At 41.8% G+C, this 21,822-nt stretch overlaps 2 protein-coding genes across 14 annotated transcripts in view; both read right to left on the minus strand.

The window, feature by feature from the left end:
* acad9 (acyl-CoA dehydrogenase family, member 9) overlaps nt 1-1,197 on the minus strand; it is a 15,079-nt gene extending 13,882 nt beyond the window's left edge. For 2 of the 3 annotated variants that reach the window (XM_042225873.1, XM_042225874.1), the window contains exon 1: nt 138-894. Coding sequence is in view for 1 of the 3 variants with exons in the window: in XM_005934518.3 (XP_005934580.1) it covers nt 912-1,091 (180 nt within the window). In the remaining 2 variants the exon portion in view is untranslated. The other variant, XM_005934518.3, reaches the window with a different exon arrangement.
* Nucleotides 1,198-4,849: 3,652 nt separating this feature from the next.
* The window catches only part of iqsec1b (IQ motif and Sec7 domain ArfGEF 1b), a 239,909-nt gene continuing 222,936 nt past the window's right edge, over nt 4,850-21,822 (minus strand). For 9 of the 11 annotated variants that reach the window (XM_014337529.2, XM_014337528.2, XM_042225861.1 and 6 more), the window contains 12 exons: nt 19,931-21,192; nt 19,255-19,416; nt 18,245-18,367; nt 16,692-16,858; nt 16,058-16,197; nt 15,460-15,489; nt 15,172-15,297; nt 14,979-15,078; nt 13,957-14,118; nt 13,667-13,843; nt 12,542-12,591; nt 4,850-10,417 (listed from right to left, as the gene is read on the minus strand). In XM_014337529.2, the coding sequence (XP_014193015.1) occupies nt 9,863-10,417; nt 12,542-12,591; nt 13,667-13,843; nt 13,957-14,118; nt 14,979-15,078; nt 15,172-15,297; nt 15,460-15,489; nt 16,058-16,197; nt 16,692-16,858; nt 18,245-18,367; nt 19,255-19,416; nt 19,931-21,192 (3,054 nt within the window). In that variant the 3' untranslated portion in view covers nt 4,850-9,862. The other 2 variants (XM_014337535.2, XM_042225864.1) reach the window with 2 other exon arrangements.

Consider the following 21,822-nt stretch of genomic DNA (forward strand, 5'->3'; position numbering starts at 1 on the left):
CCATCATGTGGTGACAGTGTGAAGCATGAAATCCTGCAGATAAAGCGGATGTTCATATTAACTATGAGAAAGGAGAAAAAGGTCATGTCTGTAATTCTGACTGTGGCCTGGTTTTAAATGATTCTGAACCAGCTCACCTGCCCATCAGCATCCAGGGTTTACTCAGAATGGTGCAGAAACCACGCAGTGAGTGGCAGGTACAGAACTGTAAGACTGCAGGCAGCAGAAACGTGACTGAAAAGTAAAAGCTGGTGTGGCGAATCCCTGTTCTGATTGGAGAATCAAGAGCATGATTCCCCTGTGCTGACCTGCCATGTGCCAAAAGTAAAGACTGATGTTGCTGTGTAGGGAATCTTTTCTCTCCACACTCTGAGATCCTTGAAGCAATCACAGCACTGTAAGGGTTGTTGGTAACCATGTGCATCCTTTTATCGCCATGATTTACCCTCTTTTAATGGCCTTTTCCAGACTCCAGAAACAAATCCTGCAGAGAGGCCTTGGGATGTGTTATAGAGGGAGACTGAAAGCGTGAACGGTGTGATGATTCGTGTCAACACGGAGGACTCTAAAGAAAGACGTTTCCACTGTGTGAGATAAACAGACCTTCCTACACGGTAGCTGGTTTTACTTTGGGTAGATATTTAAAGTCTCTTTCACCATTTACCCCAAACAGGTGTGACAGTGCCTCAGCCTCAGTTTTTTCAAGCTTCCCTGCATTTTATGTGTCTTATTTATCTGGTGTTGCGTCTAAGGCCCTTTGTTTCGTAAACGATACTTCTTTCAAAGCTAGAACGCTGGTGATTGTTAGCTTTGAATATAGTTATCATCTAAAGTACAAAGTCTTTTCTGAGACGACTTCCTCCGCCCGTCACTAACTTTGGAGAGGCTTTCTGGCAGCTCTTTTCCTTTACCTTGTTCACTTGACCGAGGAACAGATCCTTCGCATACGCCAGGTGTCTGCAGTGAGTTTTAATGCTCCTCCGCTGCTGTAGTCTCAGCTCTTCTTGCCCAGCATGCCTCGCGTGACAGCCAAGCAACCGCTGTCCGATTCGAAAGGTTCGAGAGACGATTAATCTGTTCATGTTCATCATTCTATTAGCAAAGATCTCTACTTCATACAGCCATCGGTCTGCTAACGAACCCAAGAAGCAAAGTACCTTTCACCCATTTCTGTCCCATGCTGATGACGTAAGAGATATGTTCGAGAGGCGTTCTCTGACCCATGTAAACTATAGACTTACAAATGTGAACGGTCTTCTAACACATACATACCGAGCTTACTGGTAGTGTAACTTTGAATAAAAATTATGTTTTGTTTTGTTTGTGTTTGTGTTTACAAAAAAATCAATATCTTTGTAAAAAATAACTCTCTTACCAACTTTGATTTTTATTTTTCACGTGTTCTTTACAGAAGACCGCGGTCATAAAGACTGTGACTTTTAAAAAGTGTTTGTTGGATTTTATTTTATTTTATTTACCATGTTATCTGTATATAATGTATATGTTCACTCATGTTTTATTACTAAAAATATGCAATTCATATTTGTAGCTTTTAAGTAGAGCAATCCCAGGAAAAAAACAAAAACAAACCCATACGTGACTCCATGATCCTCCGTCTCGCTGACTATAAGCCCTCGAATTTAAAGTTGGAAAGCACAAGACCTTTAAAGAAATTAAATTTCGTGTATGTCATGAATACTAGTGCCATTGGTTTTCGAAATTTCCGACGGTACTTGAACATATCATAGCAATACCTGCAGGACTCCACTAGATGACGTATTATGCAAAGAAACCACTCAGCCCTAGAGTAGAGAGGGCTCTGCTTCTGACTTGTGCTGGAAACTGGACCTAAATTATGGACAATAACTTTTTTCTTTTCTTTATCTACATGTGTGTAGAATAATTTTCACCACCAACTAAGATATTTAAAAGCTGTATAAATAAAAGAAATAAAAGAAAAATATGCACACACCCTACTGACAGAAATAAAAACCTGGAGCTGGTTTGCTTCTGTATCATTGAATGTGTACTTGTCTAATACATGCTGTTCTTTGCTGGCAGAGGAAATGAAGCCCTGTACTTGGTCCCTCCCAGGCCGCATGATGACGTTGTCCTGCTGACACTACGGATGTGGCCCTCATTGCTGGAATCTATTTTTAGATCCAGCCTCAAGGGCCAGACAGACAAACAGGGCAAACTGTCACTCAGACCACCTGCCACAGTTAGGCAAGTAGCCAAGGCATGCTGGCTGTGCGAGACTGAAAAAAAGAATAAGAGTACTGCAGTTGTGACCTTCATCAGAGGCTTCAACTTCCTGAGAATTTTGTTTAGGTTGATAGAAATATCTCAGCGTCCCTGGTGGCCTCTGTATTGTTGGAGCTACGTGAAGGGGAGGAAAATAGAAACACATATGTATCACTCATGTGCAGGACAATATAGCTGCAGCCGAGGACAGTGGATATCATATCCTCACTATTGTTTCATGGAATGTAGGGATTTTAAAGGGGAGTTCCACTAAATTCACACATAAAGGTCATTTTATTCGTCACAAGGTAGTACTCGCCTTGTTGGAGTACTTGTACAATGTTTTCTGTGCTGCTGAATTTAAAGCTGAAAATAAAATCGAGATGATGTTGTCAGGTCAAAGTGAGGATGTGGAGTTTCAGGTTTGCATGAAAGTTCATGACCAATACAAGATAATACATAAATGCACGAATACATGCATAGTGTGCACTAAATCTAATAATGGAAACACTCTAAGAAGACCAATTCTGAGCTAATCTAGTCTCAGTTACTGTAGATAGTCCTGTCTTTGCACACTGTTTCAGGAGCCAGTGGTTAACTAACAGGGTTAATAGTTTTAACCCCTGCCCACCCTGCTCTTGAGCAAGACGTTGATCCCCAAAGTGTAAACACTGGCAGTGCTAGATATTTCAAAGCACTTTATCCTGCTAGAGTAGACTGTGTACTGTCACACTGGCTGTAGGCTGAGTATACAAAAGCCAAAAAAAAAAGTCTGGTTCCACAACTATGCAGTCTATTTTAATTCAGTAAAATCTACACAAGGGACACTAGGCAACTTTTAAGAAGAATAGGCTATAAAGACTGAATATAACACATATACATATTAAAAAACAGTTCTTTAAAGGCCCTAGTTTCTACAGCTATGGGACCATCATTGGGTAGAGAAGCCTTTAAAGCACTCTTGAGAATATTCTATGACTTCTCTCAGAAATGTAATACTGACACCTTTAAGAAGAATGAAGAAGCCGCCAGAGGTTCTGGAGCTCTAGTACATCTTTTCCACTGATGCAGTGCCAGTGGCTAAAATAGAACTCTTTAAACTCTTTAAAGACCACACTGCTACAGAAAAGCACCACATGCTGGTCTTAAATTTGTACCCCAAAGATCAGTGGCAATCAGAAGAAATTCACGGGTGATTGCTGATCCAGTGTGCTAAGATTTCCTTTCCCATTGGAGTCACTGCAGCTTCCATGACAGTGTTTGGTTCTAAAACTCTAAAACAAGGCTGGTTCTCCAAAGGTGCCAAGGAAGAAGTCTTGAGGAAGTCTGGTCACATGACTAGGATGACTGCATCACAGAGATGCTGTCCTAAGATGTTTTGGACTCATATAGAGTTCCCAGATTCTCAGCCACCACACCATGTTCGAGGTTAGGAAAAACCTTCTCAATTCCCAGCACGGAACCCTTTGAAGTAGAAAAGCCTGGTGTATTTATTTTCAATTGTTGGCACCTGATAGAGTCCAAAGTGGCCACTTTGACATGTTTTGTCTGGATGCGCTTTAGTTTCTTATATTTTCCTCATTTTTTGGTAACCTTTTGCTCTCAGTCTCAGGTGGAGTTGTTGGACTAGCATTAAGTCTCTGGTTTTCCTGTCTGGACAGTTCTTCCCACGCCTGTTCCTAATGGTGTGATTAATTAATAATTTTGTTGATGGGTGGTGATTGTCCTTGCTGTGGTTGTCTGTAATCTCCTGTGCCTGTGTAATGCTCTTTCTCTGTGAACAAGAGAAACATGCTGCCTCCAAGTCACACATTCCTGAAGACTGTGAGCACCATCAGCCGCTTTTCTCAGCTCTGGCATGCCAGCGCAGTCACCCTCAAAGGACTAACCTCCTCTCCACCTGCTTGCCAGCTCTCCACCCATCTCCTCTCAGCAACTAGCTAACCAAGTATACCTCCTGAGTTCTGAGTAAGACACTTGAAAACTCTCACTCTTACCAGTATCCGTCTTGCTGCACTTCAATAAACATCTAAACCTGCCAGCGTCTGCTCTTGGTTGGTTGTTCAAACCAGCTTAAGACACAGTAACAGGTGAGAAATCATATTTCATTACAGAATGAGTGTGGACATTAAAGGGAGTGGTAAAGCAAATATACAGAGAGCTCATAAGGCACATCTATCTGCACAGCTGAGGCTAATAGAACATATCTGCTTAACTCTGGTTCTAATGTATACACCACAGATCTGCAGTGAAAGACCTGCAGTCAAAACAGTAACCTGCAATACTGCAAGACTGACCTGGGAAATGTTTGCAGGTGAGACTGATCTGGAAGACTATGCCAGTTCAGTTCTGGGATGCAGACACTTTTGCATTACAAAAAAAGGACAATAAAGCTGTACAGCAAAGCAGGAATGCAGCCTTCAGGTCAGGGTACAGAGGAGCCTACAGCTCAGCCATATTTACTTCCTCCTCTCCATCTGCTTTCACGCATTCACTCATTTAGGGATCTGAATTCAGCCTACAAGAAGTGTAGCTCCTTGATCTTCCCAGTCGTTCATCTGACACCAAGAAATACCAAGCAGGATGCAAACAGGCAGACAACTGCTCCGATTTGACTGTATATCATTTTATTTTGCGTTCTCAACATTGTCACAGTACTAGTTTTACATCAATGGGTATTTTTCTACTTAGAAACAGAATGCATAATAAAATAAGAGCACTCCTCTCTTCCCTTTGACTTCAGAAGTCTGGCTGTGAGTGTGAGAAAACAGAAGCATCTCAGGAAAGACGACAGAAACGGTGTTAGCCGTGTAACAATTGGCTGTTCATCTCTAGATCCTATGATAATTCAGTCCTGTCGGAGGCAGAGAGAAGCAGTTTGATTATGTAAAGATCACAAGGGAGCAGGAATGCACCTTCAATGTAACTGTAGACACTGAATAGTAATAATAAGAATAATTAATAACAATAATTTACAGACTATTTACATATGTTACTCATTCTTTATTACCAGCTTGCCATTAAAATATTTCCTCCATGTCCAGCCCTCTTTACTTTTACTTCAAGTCACATTAGATTCCATATTTACACTCAGCAGTACGCTGCCAGGTCTTTATACTCTACAGTGGAAATATGGGTGAAATGCATGCCGGAGAAGAATGATGCACAAACAAAAAGACACACTAGCAGGCCAAAACTCGTCTAGATGTAAACAAGCACAAGTCAGGGAAGTCGTAGCTATGCTGGAAGGTTAAGTTCTAGTCAAGCACGCCGCTTGACAGAGCAACGGTTGAAAAAACAAAAACAAATGAAACCAAAAAAAGAGAGTAGAAGAAAGAAACAGTAGGCATCAATGGCATGCAGCAAAGCACCTCACATGGAATCTGGACAGGTTTCACAATAGATCAGTGCTCTGAAGGAACTGGAAGGTTGTAGGGTAATAAAAGTAACTCGGGCTCCTTTTTTGGTATCTGCCTGTACCTTTACTCTCTAATAGCCTGTTGGTGTTCGAATCCTGGTCTGAAGACAAACTTTGTGATTGGTCGGGTACAGCGTTGGGTTTTAAATACAGCCCCCAGTAGATTTCATGTTAAACTGATTTTAACAATGCAATATTGGCACTTTCCTGACACTGTAGCACAGAAACTGCAGCCAACTATAAGGTGTGAAAGTTACAGGAGCCTACAGTGCACGGACACAACAAAATCTATGTTAAAGGTACTTTTTGTAAGGACATATTGCAAATTGTACACATGCGTTAATAAAACTTTCACCACCAGGAGGCAGTGGTTTTCTCAGCAGGTGTGTTGAAATGTTTACGGAGGCGTCGTTCTTTTCATTTTTTATGTTTTTTTATTGTGTTGCCTTTTGCAGGCTACCATTGCAAATAGGAATGTTTTCGCAATGACTTACCTGATTTACAAGTTATAAAGTTACATTTATTTCAGCACCATCTTGTGGAACAAATGTGCATTGCATGAAAGTACGGCTGGGCCTTATTTTAACTTAACCCTGTAACGCCAAGTATATCAGAATTGATACATGAGATTTTTAGACCCTTACATTATCAGCGTGATTTATTTTTTCCTGAAAAACCTGAATAAACTGCACAATAAAATTTTAAGCAATAAATTGCATAAAAATGCCAGTTGTAGCAATAAATTAAAACTCATATATGTAAATTGATATTTCACTTCTTTTTTTGTAAAAAATGAAAAGTGAGGTTGAATAAACACTCTCAAATGAATTTTCTGGCAGTTATTTCTTGGTTCAGGCTTTTCAGGGTTAATCCCATACAGAGATGACGTCGATGAAGTCATAGTATTTGGTTTTTTCCCCACATTATTTGATGGCTTCAGTTCATTTCAGAAGTTTTTTATATTCTAATGGAATAGATTTTAAATACGTACCTTTAAATAAAATTTTACCTTTTCTACAAAAAAAAAAGATAAAGAATCTAATTGTTTTTTTTAAACATTACTAAATGCTTTACAAAATCAGTAATAAAACTTTAAGAAGCACAAGCTCTGGGTTGCCAGGTTGTAAGGTCTTGGCAAATCTACATCCTCACTGAACATTTCCAGGAAATATTGAAGCAGTTCTCATAGTTTTTGTATCTTATTTGCTTAGAGTATCACCTCAATAAGAGGCAGGTTATACTGTTTTATGTGAGAGTTAGCACATGTGGAGGGGAAACTGTGCCAAGTGTGGAACCTGCTTTGTATATCAACAAATATCACTTGAAACTGCCCTATGGACTTTGCACAAACTCTAAATTCTGCTTGCACACGTGGGAGGTTTTACTTGTGCTTTCCAAACCAGAGTGGAATCATATAAAATTGCTTATTAAACCTACTAATGTTTGGAAACTCAACAGAGTACCTTTAGCCTGTGGAAAAAATTTGAAAATTACATTTGAAAATCTATATACTGATAACATTGTGCAGCCAATCAGAAACTAAATGGCTTAAAAAGAAGGAGAACAGAGCTGTAACTGCTTGTTTCAGACAGTGCTAAACGGAGTATGTAATGGATTATTCTGAACAGTGAAAAGCATGCAAAGCTACTGCAATAAAAGCAGAGAGCTAAAAAACAGTGTAGCAAATACCATTTATAATAATCAGCCAGCTGCAGACTACGGATTCCTGGGGAAAAAAAAGCTACTTTTGGCTGCTCTTTGCCAAAGCAGTTAGCGCCTCATGTTTGATGCCCGTCCTTACACAAACACCAAGGGATCTGTGTCTCTTCTCTGGGTTGAAGAGGGGACGTTTGGCTTGTTGGGTGAATGTGTAAACTACTAGACTGTTAGAGAGAAACCTTAAAAACGTGTAATTTATAGTATATCATAAAAATGTGTAATTTCCTGTATAACTGGGTAAACATTAGGCCACAAGACACTTTCCAGAACCTGGCAACCCAAAAGTTGTCTTATAATGAATACAAAGAGCATTTCTAAGTGTATTAATCAATCAAACATTATGAAGCAAGTATAAAGTGTGGCTTTAACTGAGGGTATATATATTTAAGAATACTGATCTACTGGACACCACTTGAAAATGGTTAGGTGTGCGCCGCTGACAGACAGAGAGAAAATGTGAAGATAAAAGTTTCCTTTTTAAATAATCGATTATCACTCTGATTTTCAAATGACAGAATACACAGAGCTTCCCCGTTACAGCTTTGATCAGGTCCTGCTTTAACTACAGTTGAACACTAACGATCCAGTTTAACTACTGTACTGTATGTGGATCGGGTTAAAATACAGATTTGGTTACTTATCGTCTGGAGTGACATGAACACATCGCTGACTTCGGTTAGCTGTATTTGAAGAAGTCAAAACTATTCTACCATTCTTTTTTTTTTTAAACAACTGTCAACTGTAACACTGATATAGTTTGGGAGTACACAGTTTGAAAATAGCCTCAAGATATAACGTTACATGCAGTTCTTTTCTGTGACACTCTGCATCAGTGTGAAAGGTCCAGTTCCTCCAAATCCATGTGGATACTTGCACTTCACTGAAACACTGAGAAAGAAATGCCAGAGGACGCCGGAGGGAGAAAGTAAAGGGCGAAACTAACAGAACGACCAACAGATTGAACTTGTTCTTCGACAAAAACAAACAACAACAACAACAAAAAACCGCAAATACATATTGCACTAGTTTAAAAAATGCATCTCACAGTCTTTAAGCAGATACAGACTAACTCCTGCCATTGATATCAGCTATGTAGAATGAGCGCTGCATCTGTTGCTTTCAGAAACAGAAAATATGCTCCAGGACAGCAGCCCCCCCTGCCTCCGCTCCACACACACACCACAGATACTGTGCACGGGATGACCGGGAGGTACAACCAGCCATCCCATAATATGTCAGAAAGATGATTGATATAAAACCGCTCTCCGTAATGAGTCAAGCATAAGGGCGCTGTCACCATCACAGAATGATAATTATTGATTTTTGCTCTGTGGCGTCCATCCCAGGGAAAAAACCTCAAGACAAAACAAAACAGTCAGTTACGGCACGCTCGCCGTTCCAGCAGACGCACGGGGAAACCGAAGAGGGAGAGGGCACGCTCAGCCAGCTGAGAGCTTCCACAGTGGGACATGTTTCCCTGCTGCACAGTTTCTCCCTCAGTTTCCACATGAAAAACATCCAGCGTCCTCCTCCTCCCCCTGCAGGACAGACTTGCAGAGTCCCACCAGGCTGCAGGACAGCCTTTATATATTCGTATTGTTCATTGGATTCTAAAAAAATAGTTAAAAAAATAAAAGGAGGGCAGGCAAGCAGCGAGTGCCGCTGGCTTCCTTTGCTTTCCAGAGCAGGAGAGAGAGAGAGCTCCGGCCCGGAGACACGTGCAGTGGATGAGACTGTAGGTGGGCTGGAGTGCAGCAGCCCTCAACAATCTAACTTCTAGCTCAAAGGCAACCATTCACAGCAGTACTCTTGCGTCCGACTGCCTAACTAAGAAAAGCTTTGATTGGTTTCTTAACGGTGAAACTACGCCATCTATGTGCAAGTATAATACTGAGAGTTTTCATCGATGCTGTTTGTTCTGTAGTAATAACTATAATAATAACATTTGATATTATTATTTTACAAAATACTATGCACAATATACATAAAGCAATCTGTGTGACTAAATTAGTAAATGCTTTAATAATTGGCACATTTATCACTGCTAACAGAGATATCACAGTGCACTGTGAGCTACTGCTACATTAAATACTTGCACAGCCACGGCTGAGGCTGAGCTGTCGTCTTCGTGTCTGTTCAGCCAAACCGTCTTGACAACGTTTAAAGTTACTGTGTGAAGATTAATATGTACTTCTTGTGTAAAATACTAGTAAGCGAGTTCCGGTAGTTTACTGAGAAACAAACAGTAGTTGTGGTCTTTGTGCATGCTCTTGTCTGTTGCTCCTGAAGCGGGTAGACATGTCTTATGTCCTGAAACAAAATGATAGAAGCGGCTCTAAAAGAAAGGAAAAAAATCTGAAGGAGGCACAACGGGATCTCGTCTGGCTTCGTAGCCCCAGACCGGCGATGCACAGTGCCACCATCATGTCAGCCCAGGAGGAAAAAGTTCAGCTGCAGGGTCCAGAGAGGACGCCCTGCCCCTCACACCACTGTGCTGATGCCGCTGTGCTTGGGCTTGGTGCTGCTAGGTCCCTGGGAGGATGGTGGCGGCGCGCCGTGGTGGTGGGGAGGGCCGTGAGTGGGGTGGGTGGAGGAGTGCGGTGGGTGGCTCCCGTGCCCATGGGGCCCGTGAGGATGAGCCGGGTACGGCTGCTGTTGGCTGTGAGACGGGGGAGGGTGGTACTGGTGCGGTGGGTGCTGCAAGTGGGCCGGCGGGTGGTAGTGGTGATGGTGGTGATAAGGGGGTGGGTTCTGGGTCATGTGGCAGAACTGGGCGTGGTGCGGGTGCATGGGCACCGGTCCTTCCGTCTCCACGCGGGCTGTGTGGTGCAGGTTGGCTGGGTGCGGGGTGTGGGAGATGAGAGTAGGGTGCAGCTGGGGCTGAGGGGTGGGGCTGGGCGACTTCACACGCCTGGTGCCGAACAACGATCCGAGCAATGAGGAAGAGTTGGGCAGGGACTGGGCGCTGTGACGGGATGGGCAGTCTCGGCTGGACGGGGCTCTCCGCCGCATGTGAGGACTGCTAATGATGGACCCCTGCAAGAGAGAAGGCTGTCAGATCACACAGACAATCACGAGATCCACAGCAGACAAACGCACACCTGCACTTTCGTATGCTCTGCAGCGTGCACAGCCTCGCTCAATTCTTTTCACAGCGGCACCGACCACATGACCAGCTACAGCTGATCTCAAATCTCCCATGATTGCTTGTGCTGCCTTGTGGAAAAGCATCTCCATTTCCTTTTCCAGTTCACTGCCTTTGTTTGTCTATCCATGCTAACATCTCACGCTCCACTCTCCCTAAATGGTCTGGAGGCTCAGCTTGCCGAGCCTGTCAGAGCCTGTAGTGTCTGCGCTGTCATGAGTAGACACACAGCTTGTACGTCTTCAGCTCTGACAGCAGATGCTTCTGTGAGTTTTCATCACTCCTACCTCTGGTTTCTGAGCTCTCTAAATACATGTAAAATCACTTATGGATCTGTGGACAACAATCTGACACTGCAGACCTGAATAAGGTTTTTTGCCATTTGCATGCAGCTCATACTTTTAGATTTACTGTCTTTAACTTAAAACAGAAATTTCCCCCAAGCCTGGTGAAGAAGTAATTTGTACATTTTCTTTACATTTTCATAGCACAAAACACACAATAAACGATAAATATAACATAAGATAAATACAACACAGTCTAACCAAAATTAATAAAGCCATGCATAAAGTGCACAATGAACTTATAATAGATGATCTTCAAAATCCAAAAATTCAGCCTATTTAATTATGATCTATACGTGTGTTTTTATACATGAATACTGCTAAATTAACAGAGTTGCATAATATTCTGAATGATTTGCGATGGTGTCAGCGTGCTTTGAAGGTAGTGCATTTTATTTAAATGACAAGGAAGGGTAGTTGTGAACTGTTTTTAAAAGTTAAACACTTTGAGCTGGAACTAATTGACTTGTGATGTTGGTTTATAGTGCTGAAGGAATTTAAATCAATCTATTTATACGGCGTCAAATCACAACAACAGTCACCTCAAAGTACGATATAATGTAGGGTAAAGACTGCAAAAATACAGAGAAAACTCCAATAATCAGATGACCCCTATGTGGAAGCCCTTGGTGACAGTGGGAAGGAAAAACTCCCTTTTAACAGGAAGAAACCTCCAGTACAGCTTGGGGGAGAAGGGATGGAGTAGATTCAAAGTAAATGTGTTTTAAATGTGTTTTAAAGCCTTTAATATTTCTGTGTTCTGTTCTACAACATAAAATACATTAAAAAAAATAGTAACGTAGCGATCATGCTTCAGTCCCAGTGATTCTGAATCTAGTCTGAAGTTTTTCAGAGATGGAGAAATAGTAAGTTGCGGTATCTCTCCATGGGACTTGTGTAGTAATAGTTAGATTCAAGCTATTATTGAAGTAAACTAAAAATGTATGCTAGTCTCAAATCATTAAATCAAGTTAACTCTGTCAGCCATATATAAAACAGACCAGGTCATGTTCTCATTACTTTATAATTTACAGTATCATTTTTTTATTTTTGAATTACTCATCTGAATCTGCTAACATAAGTTATCAATGCAAACAATAGGGTAAAAACTTCCATATTATCCTGTAATACAAAGGTAATGCAGAACACTGGACTGGAGCACAAACTGGAGGAAGTTCAGAACAGTCCCACTCTGAGTAGGTACAACATATCATACTCTATGTTGGATAAGTGCAACAGTGAAAAAGGAAAGGACAGGACTTTCTTGTTGATGTCAGAGGTCTGTAAAAGAAACTTCAAACTGTGTCAGCATGCAGTAGAACTGTCAGGATCATCCTGAGTGATCAAAAAAAGGACAACATTCGGGTAATGGCTAAAAACTGTTCCCACTACAAAAGCCAAGATAACTCAAACGTAAGAGCCGATCATCAACGGAGCTGTCAGGACTTTATTAGTCGTGCCATGCTGTGTACGTGAAGGGTTAACATGCTAGATGCAACATCATTCCCGTTCTACTCAAAACATGCACAGCAGCCAATATGCTCACGACTAAAGCACAGACACTCAAAAAAAGAGAGAAAAACACTATAAAGAAACAATGAAACAGAAACAATGAAACTGGGAGCAACGTAAAGTCGGAGGACAGCTCAGCATCAGTTGATCCAAACTTACTTCCATATTGCTGTCTAGTGATCCTGCACTGCTGCGTCTCCCACGCTTGCCTGCCCAGAACATGTAACATGACAGATAAGACATGCCTGATTAAAATATGGAGGTGCACATATTTCTTGTCTGCGACGGCAGGATGCTAACACGCTAAAGTGGTACACGGCTAGCTGGTGGCAAACTAGCGTGGCAGAGGAAGGCGAATAAGAACTAAAGGAAATGGGAAAGGAACAAGACACTGCTCCGAAACAAGGTCAGAGATAAATCTGTGCAGTCAACTTGAGTCACTGCTGGCAGGAAACCTTCCCATCAGCAAAACAACTGATCTGACTGCAAGAAAATGATGCTCATGTCCATTAAGATGAAAGACTCCCAAGGGACAGTTCTAAAAAAGACTGGGTGAAATCAGGGGCTAAAATATGCAATTATAAGCAATATTCAGTGTTTTAAACTCAATGTCACTAACTAAGGAATGTCAGTGAATGTTACTGACTCAGGCTGATGGTCTAAAATTCGCAAAGGAACTATTACACCCACAAAACTGTGGCTCTCCTCATAACTGGTACTTGTAGATGTGTAGAGCTCCCCTTTAAAGATAGAGAAAGTTCCCCGAGAACATCTAGGCTTCCGAAATCCAGATATTGATCAGGCTTTTAAAGACTGTCCCCTCATTTACTAAAAAGACACGCTGATAAAAAACGACAGCTCACTTCAGTCTTCGAGGTTGCTTCCTCACTTTGAGGTCATTGAGTGTGCTTGTGCAGAGCCGACTGTCTACACCCCGCCTGAATGGTAACATTAATTCCTCTTACTGCTAAGACTCTCAAATTGATCGCACTGACCTACATAGCACTGCCTCCTCCCCTTTGCGATGCAGGATTATTAGTTGATAGCCTCTGGTAAATTATACGTAGGCCCATTAGCAAACACACCCATCTCTATCTCCTTGCTTCACTGGCTCAGACACTCTGTACCGGCAGGATGGCCGCCATGCCGTATTCCAAGTTTCTAAATCGATTAACATCCAGAAGGAGTAAACAGTGTCATGCCAGCATCTAGCACAGGTACACAATCTACTCAGCCTAGATGAGGGATGAGACAGCATGTAACTATGGCAACCCCTGACTTTACCTGCATCTGAGAGATCGCGTAGGGAGCTGCTGAGGGCGCTTCTCTTCAGACCTTCACCGATGGCATAGCTGTCGTCGAGGCTTGCTCGGCTCAGGTTTCCGTTTCCTGCATCCTTCTTTAACCCGGAGCTCTGGGAAATGCTAGGCCTCACCACGCCCTTCTGTTTTTCCAGCTCAGCTGTGCATGGAGAAAATACATATCTGCCATATACTCCTGGCTTCCACATATTTTCTACTGATGCGAGACAGCTGCTGATATCATCTATAAAAAAATAGGAACAATTTACTCACATTCTATCCGGTACTTCTCCATCTCTTGGACTTCTGCAATAGATTCTCGCAAATCATCAGTGAACTTTTTGCGGTCCTGAGGATTGGGTGCATTGAAGTTGATGAGGACTTTGATATCAGCTCCAGGAATGGCTGAAGTCAGGCGAACGCCATTGGGATAGTCTAAAGAATGATGAAAATAACATTTCAGACATTATACTATTGAAGTCTATTAGAGTTAGGACTGATGTTACCAGTAGGACATAATAGGATCTGAAACCAGCTGCGGGATATCAGAACTACCATCAGAGACAACAGATTTAGGATATTAAAGTATGTGTATGTGGAGTATGTGACTTAGATTATAGATATAATTCAAAGTTTCCATGATGGCAAGCTCTGAGGTTGGCTGTTATCCATCAAAAAGGAACTTTCCAATAGACTTTCCCATTGGGATTTCTGTTAAAGGAACCATGTTCTGACTTAAGTTTAAGTGCGAGAGTTTAACCTTCAAACAGTCCTTGTTTAGGAGGTTCTGTTGATGGAACATTTGGGATCTTTGACTTTGTTCATTTGTATTCTTGTATTTTCTCACTAGTGTCCACTGGCCATTTATAAGAATCTGCAACTGCAAACAGTTATTTTTTGTGCCCGCTTAGCTTTGAAAAGTCATGGAGCTACAGAGGAAGTCCTGAACTGTCTAGGAAGTTTTTGCATAGAAAGGCATCAAACCGGATTTTCAAGCATGACTTTTGTTGGTGCTATATAAATAAAAATGAATCAAATGAAATGAAATTTGACACAACAGCCTACAATGAGAAAGTCAGCTTTAACATTCGTAATAATAATTTAAAAAGATGCAGTTTAAAAGTAATAGTTTCTTAAAATGTCCGCTAATCAATTTGCGTTATGAGATCAGATCAAAAACAGGGCTGAAGAAACTTGTGGTTCCCTAACATTAGTTCCTAGAACTAAGGGGTCTGGGGACTCTCAGTGGACACACATCTATAACACAGTGAGTGCTTCATGCAAATACTACTTACACTGATTCTCAAAGAGGAGGACTTGCATGCCATAAAGAGAGAAGGACTGTCGAAAGCTGTATGTCACAGAATTCTTTTTCTTCTGGAAGATTTTTGTAACCTGTGAAAAAAGCAAAGCACACACTCTTTTTAAGACTCTTTTACTCTAAAACAGAGTTTGTTCTCTTTTTACTGAAAGTAACATCTGCCGTACCACTAGCAAGTCATTGAAAAGGAAGATCTCCCTTTGGTGCAGGCCCAACTTTTGAGGTTTGTTGGGGTCGGGCACTTCAAAAAGTCTGCAGTAACAGACCAGTCTCCGGTGGGGTAGAGATAGCACCTGCACAATACAATACAGTATAATTTCTTATTCTGTCTCTTGGTGCTTCACAGAGAGCTTTCAAACATGCTGCTTCAAACTTTATGCCTCATACAGCCTTGAGGAATAACAGAAAAATCCCACTCAGTGCTAATATGAAAATAATTGAAAGGAAATACTTACACAGCCAAGACCATGATGTAAAGAGCCAATCTAAGGAGTAAGAAATCAAACAAAACACATTTCAGAGCTTGAGGGACACATGTGAAAATGTATGAAACAAGAATGATAAGAAGTTTCAAGCAATGTTTAAGACCAAATTAAAAACCAAAACAGTTTTACGGATGACAGAACCACGCTGCCAGAGTCCTTCACTTTCCTCTTTTCCGACTCCGTCCCCCATAATGGTCATGACATCATAAGGATCATCTCTCAGGTATCGACTCACAGAAGGAGTAGTTTTCAAATAAACGGCTTCAAGATCATTATGAGCGAGGCTGTTTATCTCATTTTTACACAGCTTGTTAGCTCAGACTTTTCTTGTGGTTGGTACTCAGGGCAAACAATATACTGCAGTAATTCACAATGGTATAGTAGCCCTGAAGAGTCACACGGTGAAGAAAGTTGGCCATGAATTAACCATCACACTATAGCAGCTCAGAGGCACACTGGGTAATTTAGTGTTAATGCTCCTGCTTGGATTCAGCTCTTGAGTGGAGGTTTTTAAAAGAAAAGGAGTTACACTTCACATGTAGCTGTCCAAGGTCAAACTCCAACTTACTGGCTTTTTTCCAACGATTAGCTTTTCCACTTTCTGAACCTGGGAAACGTGGTCTTCATTAGTCTTGAGCTCCCGCTTGCGAATCCGTTCGTATATCCCTACGAGCATCTCTCGGGGGATGTCCTCCCCATCATCGACTCCTGCCGGGGGATAAGAGGAAAAGAGAAATAGAGAAAAAAAGAGGGATTAATGATTAAATTGCAGATTTATGCAAGCCAAACCTCTAAATATACTTACTTGCTGCATTGCTTATGTATCTCAAAATGCATACAGAAATGTCCTTCAAAGCTCTTTGTGGACAAGTATTTTCTCCTCCATTCAATACTGTACTTTAATTACAGACACTTCAATAGGCAGAAAAATTATTCAGTCATGCCATAAAGCCATTTCCTAATACCCTCAAAATCTGTTGAGGACAACTAAAAAGTACTTTGCTTCGACAGGAAAGCTTTCTTGGCCATGACTTCCAAAAAAATAAATACCTTATTGACATGGCCATTAATCAAGGCAATGTGCATGCACAAAACTCAATTTTAAGATGAATATTTATCCTCAGAGAAACAGTAATGTGTCAGGGGAATACTGGTTTTGTGACAGAACGTTGGATGTGGTGCAGTGAGGGAGAACAAAGTACCTCTAAGGTTCTTAACAAAGTCCTCCAGCTTCATCTTCCTCTCAGGCTTGACGTTGGGGCTGTACATGTCAGTGTTGAGGAGGATGATTGCAAAGGCAAGGATGAAGATGGTGTCGGGGTTCCTGAATTGTCGCACCACACCGGGGTTGCAGATGCAGTAACGCTGGCTGGGAAGAATATGTAAGGAGCAGAAACTGAATGCAAAAATCATTGTTCTGATAAAAACAATATGTGTGTAAATTAATATTTGGGCCATTAATCCACCTATATTTACCCCTAACAGACAAAAGCAAAACTATTTACTTTAATAGCACAACTGTGCTATCAAAGTACAGCCATTGCTAATTGTAGCTAGATAAACTAATATATTAACAGAGCTATTGTATGTATTATAAGAATTTACTATGATGTCTTTACATAGTCTACATCTAAATATAAGCATTACATTAAATGCATCAGTACTGACTAACGTACAGTAGGTGACAATATGCTAAAATTAGCACGCTAGACTAATTAGCTCATTTAGACTACCCAAAGACTTGAGACCTGAGCCAGTTTCTAAAAATGACCTTAATGCTACTGAAATAACACAAATAATATTACATCAATTTCACTTTGACTTATGTTAGATGCATTCTGGAAAGTTACAATGCAATGTTTTGCTTGAACATGGGAGCTAGTTGATAAGAAGGCATCAGTAAGACAACTTACTGGCAAAGTAAAGGTGTAAGCTTCCCTGTAAGCAATTAGTTCGGGGCATAGGTATCAATGCTTCACCTGATATTAATATTGAGCTCTCTGCTATCTGTTCTGCAGTCAAAGAAATAATGTGCAAGTACAGTAACATCTGTCAATACAGCCTCCATGTATTACACGGGCAATTTCTGAACCACCACAAAGGGAGCTTGTACTCATATCTGGATATGGCTGCAGGTGAGCACCAGATGAGCAGTCATCACTATCTCCCCTGTAACTGTGCTGTTTACTGAGGCCGAAATGTCCTTGCTCACTGCTGATCGAAGCGAATTCTCTATGCACACGAGGGCACCTTTTCTGCTGGAAGTTTTGGAAAAGTAAATGAGGCACAAACAACATCTATCAGCAGCCCTGAGGGAGGTATTCCTTCACTCTTTGAACTAATTTTCTCTAAATCATTTTCTACAATGCCTTGGTCGAACAAAAGTTTGGATTTGAAATGGCTTTGCACCGCTCTATTGCTTTCTGCTCGCGACCGTTACATTTAGACTTTTTGGTGTCACCTTTGTTTTAGAGGATAATGGTGTTGTTGAAATTGAGCAAAGCTGGTTTGTGCTATCCATTAATCATACACGCTATATTGGTGGTAAATACTAGACACGGCAATGAACCCCATAATGACCATCCTGTCACATAATCAGTTAGTCTAAATTGATGTATGACCCTATTTGCAAAAACATCATTTTACACCTCCTTTCTACAGAAAGGCACATGAAGTGGTTTAGATTTAAGCTACCTACATTGGTTTGGGAACTAAAGCCATGGTTTTGCACCCAACTTTTAAGAGCATGCCTTACCTGAAGGCCTCTATCAGTCGCTCTACCTTCTGTGCTTCCCCTTGGACTCTGATGTGTGCCTGGAATTTCCTGAGCGCTTCATCCAGCTCCATAGCTGAGAAGTCCATTTCATCCACTACGCAGCTGGTGAAAAACACACGAATTCACAGTGAGCAGGAAGTTTGGGAGTGTAACAAGCACCTGCCAGTTCAACTGAGAATATTTTAGAAGTTGTTGGGGTTTTTTTGGCTACGTAGGTGAAGAACAGTTGCAGAAGTTTAAGATTAAGGATGACTACAAACTTGGCTGTTGTCAGTGAGTAAGCTGATCTGCTGTTGATTTTTCAGATTATATGCAGGACATGAAAGGGAGCAAGAGTTTTTCTGCTCACTTGACACTTACGTAAAGGAAATGTTCATTTCTTCCTCTGCTGAGAAGAGGATTGTGACTCAGCACTCCGGAGCAGTGATACCTTGCATGTCTGGATTTATAGACATTTTCTCAAGGAGCCCTTTAGTTATGCCTGTCAAACTGACACCAGCGGACCTTTTCTGGCCTTATCCTCCAATGAATCTCAATAGGCTCTGACAGAGCTGGTGTATTTCAAGTGGGTCTAAGATAAGTCTGTGCAATCTAAAGCACGAGGCACTATTGGAATGATACAAAGGAGTGGAGAGTAGACAATCTATACGACTGCTCTCTCATATCAAAAAACCTGGAAACTATAAAGAGGATCTGTATGTTTATCTGAGCATCATGGCAATTTCCTGAGTGGATTCCATTTCTGCTTATTTCCTGCATGTAACTTGAGTCATTATATAGTCCTTAGACAGTGTGAATGAGGGTAAATTACAAACTGCCAACCTTATGTGCAACTAAATGATGATTTATATTTATGTTCCCAGGAGGCAAATAAACTAACATTCTGTGCACTGGCATAGTTGGCAACTTAAATCAAAAGCCTGAAATGATTTATCCTCAAATACAAATATTCCAAAAGAGTACACCGGCATGATCTGCTGCAGACTCACTCGAGGACATCCCGGTTGAACTGTTTCTGCCGATTACCCAGGAACTCGCCAATCATCTGCCTACTCAAGCCTTTCCTCTGGAGCAGGAAGTGGGCCACACCCACCGGAGTGTCTGGAACAAAGTTTCGCTCTATCAGATACTGAATGCCTTTTTCTGGCTTCCTAGAGACACAGGAAAGAGTAGAGAAAGAGAGACCAAAAAAGAAAGAGGCAAAATGAGAGTGGGTGAGGACACATTCCAAATCTGTGATTATCCCATTGCGCTCCTAACCCGGCCAAATGTGTGTCGCATGAGGGACAGGACGTAGGGAAGCCAGGAGAGAGTTACAACTCTCTACGGTGTTGATCACAAATGATTAAAAGGCATTTTATAGCGGGCTCAGAAAGAAACCAAATCCACAATCAGCAATGATTAAACAGATTCAGCCGGGCTCAAACGAACTGGAGCAGAATGAGTTTGAAGCTTGCTTGCACTTTACGCAGAACAGGCAGAGATAGTTCTTGTTCCAAACAACTTCATTGCATTTTAATGTGAGGTTCATTTCGAGTTTCTAAGACAAAACAAACAAAAAAATCCCATTTTGTAAGTCATGTGAAATGAACTGCATCGAATTTGAACAAGCCAAAGAGTGTGAATGTATCATGTGTTAAGTGACGTTCTATCGTGTGGACGTACTTGTTGAAGAGATTTAGGCCAATGCGGTAATGCCTCTTGCGAATGATGTCATTGCTGAATGCAGGTGAGTCCCAGCTGTTGCGAGTTTCTTTGTGGTACGTCTGCTTGCTGAGCGTCTGTTCACGCAGGCTGTCCCTGGACGAGGATTCAGAACTACAATTGATGGTATCGTTGGAGTTCGATGTGCTGTTAATGCTGTCATTGTCGCCATCTGAGAAATCCGACTCTGACTTGCTCTGCCGGTTTGCTGTACCATTGATTGCCAGATGGGCCTCCAGCTGTCGCGATCGATGTCGGGAAGTGTCTTCTTCTCTGGAAGGCCCTCGAGGTGGCAGGCTGTGGCTGACTTGTTTAGGGCTACTCTGCTGGTTGCTGATGCTTCGTTCGTAGGCATTCTGTCTCTTTAAAGAGCTGCGGTCAGAACGATCACTCAGCTCCACTGAGCTATCACTGGGAGGCTCTATGGTCAATAAGGGTAGGTGATCTACCCGTAGACGTTGCTCTTGGCATTCCAAGGAGGGTGTACTGCGGCAGCTGGTATCGGTGTCCCCTTTTTCATCCTTATGAGCAAGAGACCAATAATCTTGTGAGGAGTTGAGCGAACGCTGGCGCAAGTCTGATTCTGTGCTTGAGGGCCGGTCTACAGACTGAGAAAGAGGAAGGGGTGGTGATAACTCCTCTTCGTCGATGTACAGGGTGACATCGCTGTAAGACGCTGTCATCTCATCGAGTTTACGGTGTTCTGAGGCGCTGTGGGAGGGTTTCACCTGACAGGTGACCTCTCTGTCCATATCCTGGAGGCCTCTCCCTGGCTCTGACTGACTGTCTTCACCATGTAGGCTGCGGCAGTTCAGAGCATCATCTATGGACTCGGCTAGAGATTTCACCTGCCTTGAAAAGGCATCTTCTAGTTCTGTGATGGCATCTGTGAAGTCGCTCTGTGTGGTGGGGGTCTTGGCCTGCACACCCATCTCCCCGCCATGGTCTGACTGCCTTAGTGCACCAATTTTAGTGCCATCATCTGTGAGAGAGACCTGCTTTCCCTCGAAGTAGGAGCTATGGACTTTTTCAGGTCCTTCAAAGGAAAACTGCATTCTCATATTGGATAGGACGATCCGTCTGGACATACGGTTCTCAGACATAGAGCTTCTAAGACGCTCAAAGTTTTTGTTCATCTGGTATTGGCGGAAAGCTGTCTGTATGGTGCGGGCAGCATGCCGGGTTATGAAACGCCCACCATATTTGCGCTCTAGCATCTCCACCTGTAGGGAAAGGAGGGGAATTTGAGAGAAATGAAAACGTATTGGAAACATGGGAACACTTTCCTCAATAGTCCCTTTAGACGTGTTCTTACGAGACTTGAGACTTGCAAAAGCATCCTACAATGGTACAACCGAAGCAAAAAACAAAAAACTAAACAAAAATAAGAAAACCCAGAAAGCTAATTTCCTGAGCTCTCTGGCAAAATATATTTGTCTGACACACAAAAAACATCGTTATGATAAAGATGGTTCATCTATGATCACACAGTCTAATTAAAGAGACTTGACCACATTATTTTTAAGAGATGCTAACACCAATAACTAAACAAGCTTTGTTCACTGAATGAAGCCTTGGGAGTAACAGCTGAAAGCTCTGAAAAAACTAGCAAGGATTCTAATCACTCTGTCCAAAACACAACAAAATGTGTGTCTGTACACCACAGCCTGTAAGCACAATAGGTACAGGTGGCTTGTTTTATGAGAAACAGTACATTTTCTAACTGTATGACCACTTTAGTTCATTAGCATAAATGTAAGATAACCAGAAACTGCTTTTTTCTCTGAAACTGAAAAGAACAAATCCTACTGAATCATTGCAGTGCTTGAGAGAAACAGTATCCTGTCTTGTAT

Source organism: Haplochromis burtoni, unplaced genomic scaffold (assembly GCF_018398535.1).
Source record: "Haplochromis burtoni strain Fernald_Lab_line unplaced genomic scaffold, NCSU_Asbu1 Contig_186, whole genome shotgun sequence".
In the NCBI taxonomy this organism is placed as follows: domain Eukaryota; kingdom Metazoa; phylum Chordata; class Actinopteri; order Cichliformes; family Cichlidae; genus Haplochromis; species Haplochromis burtoni.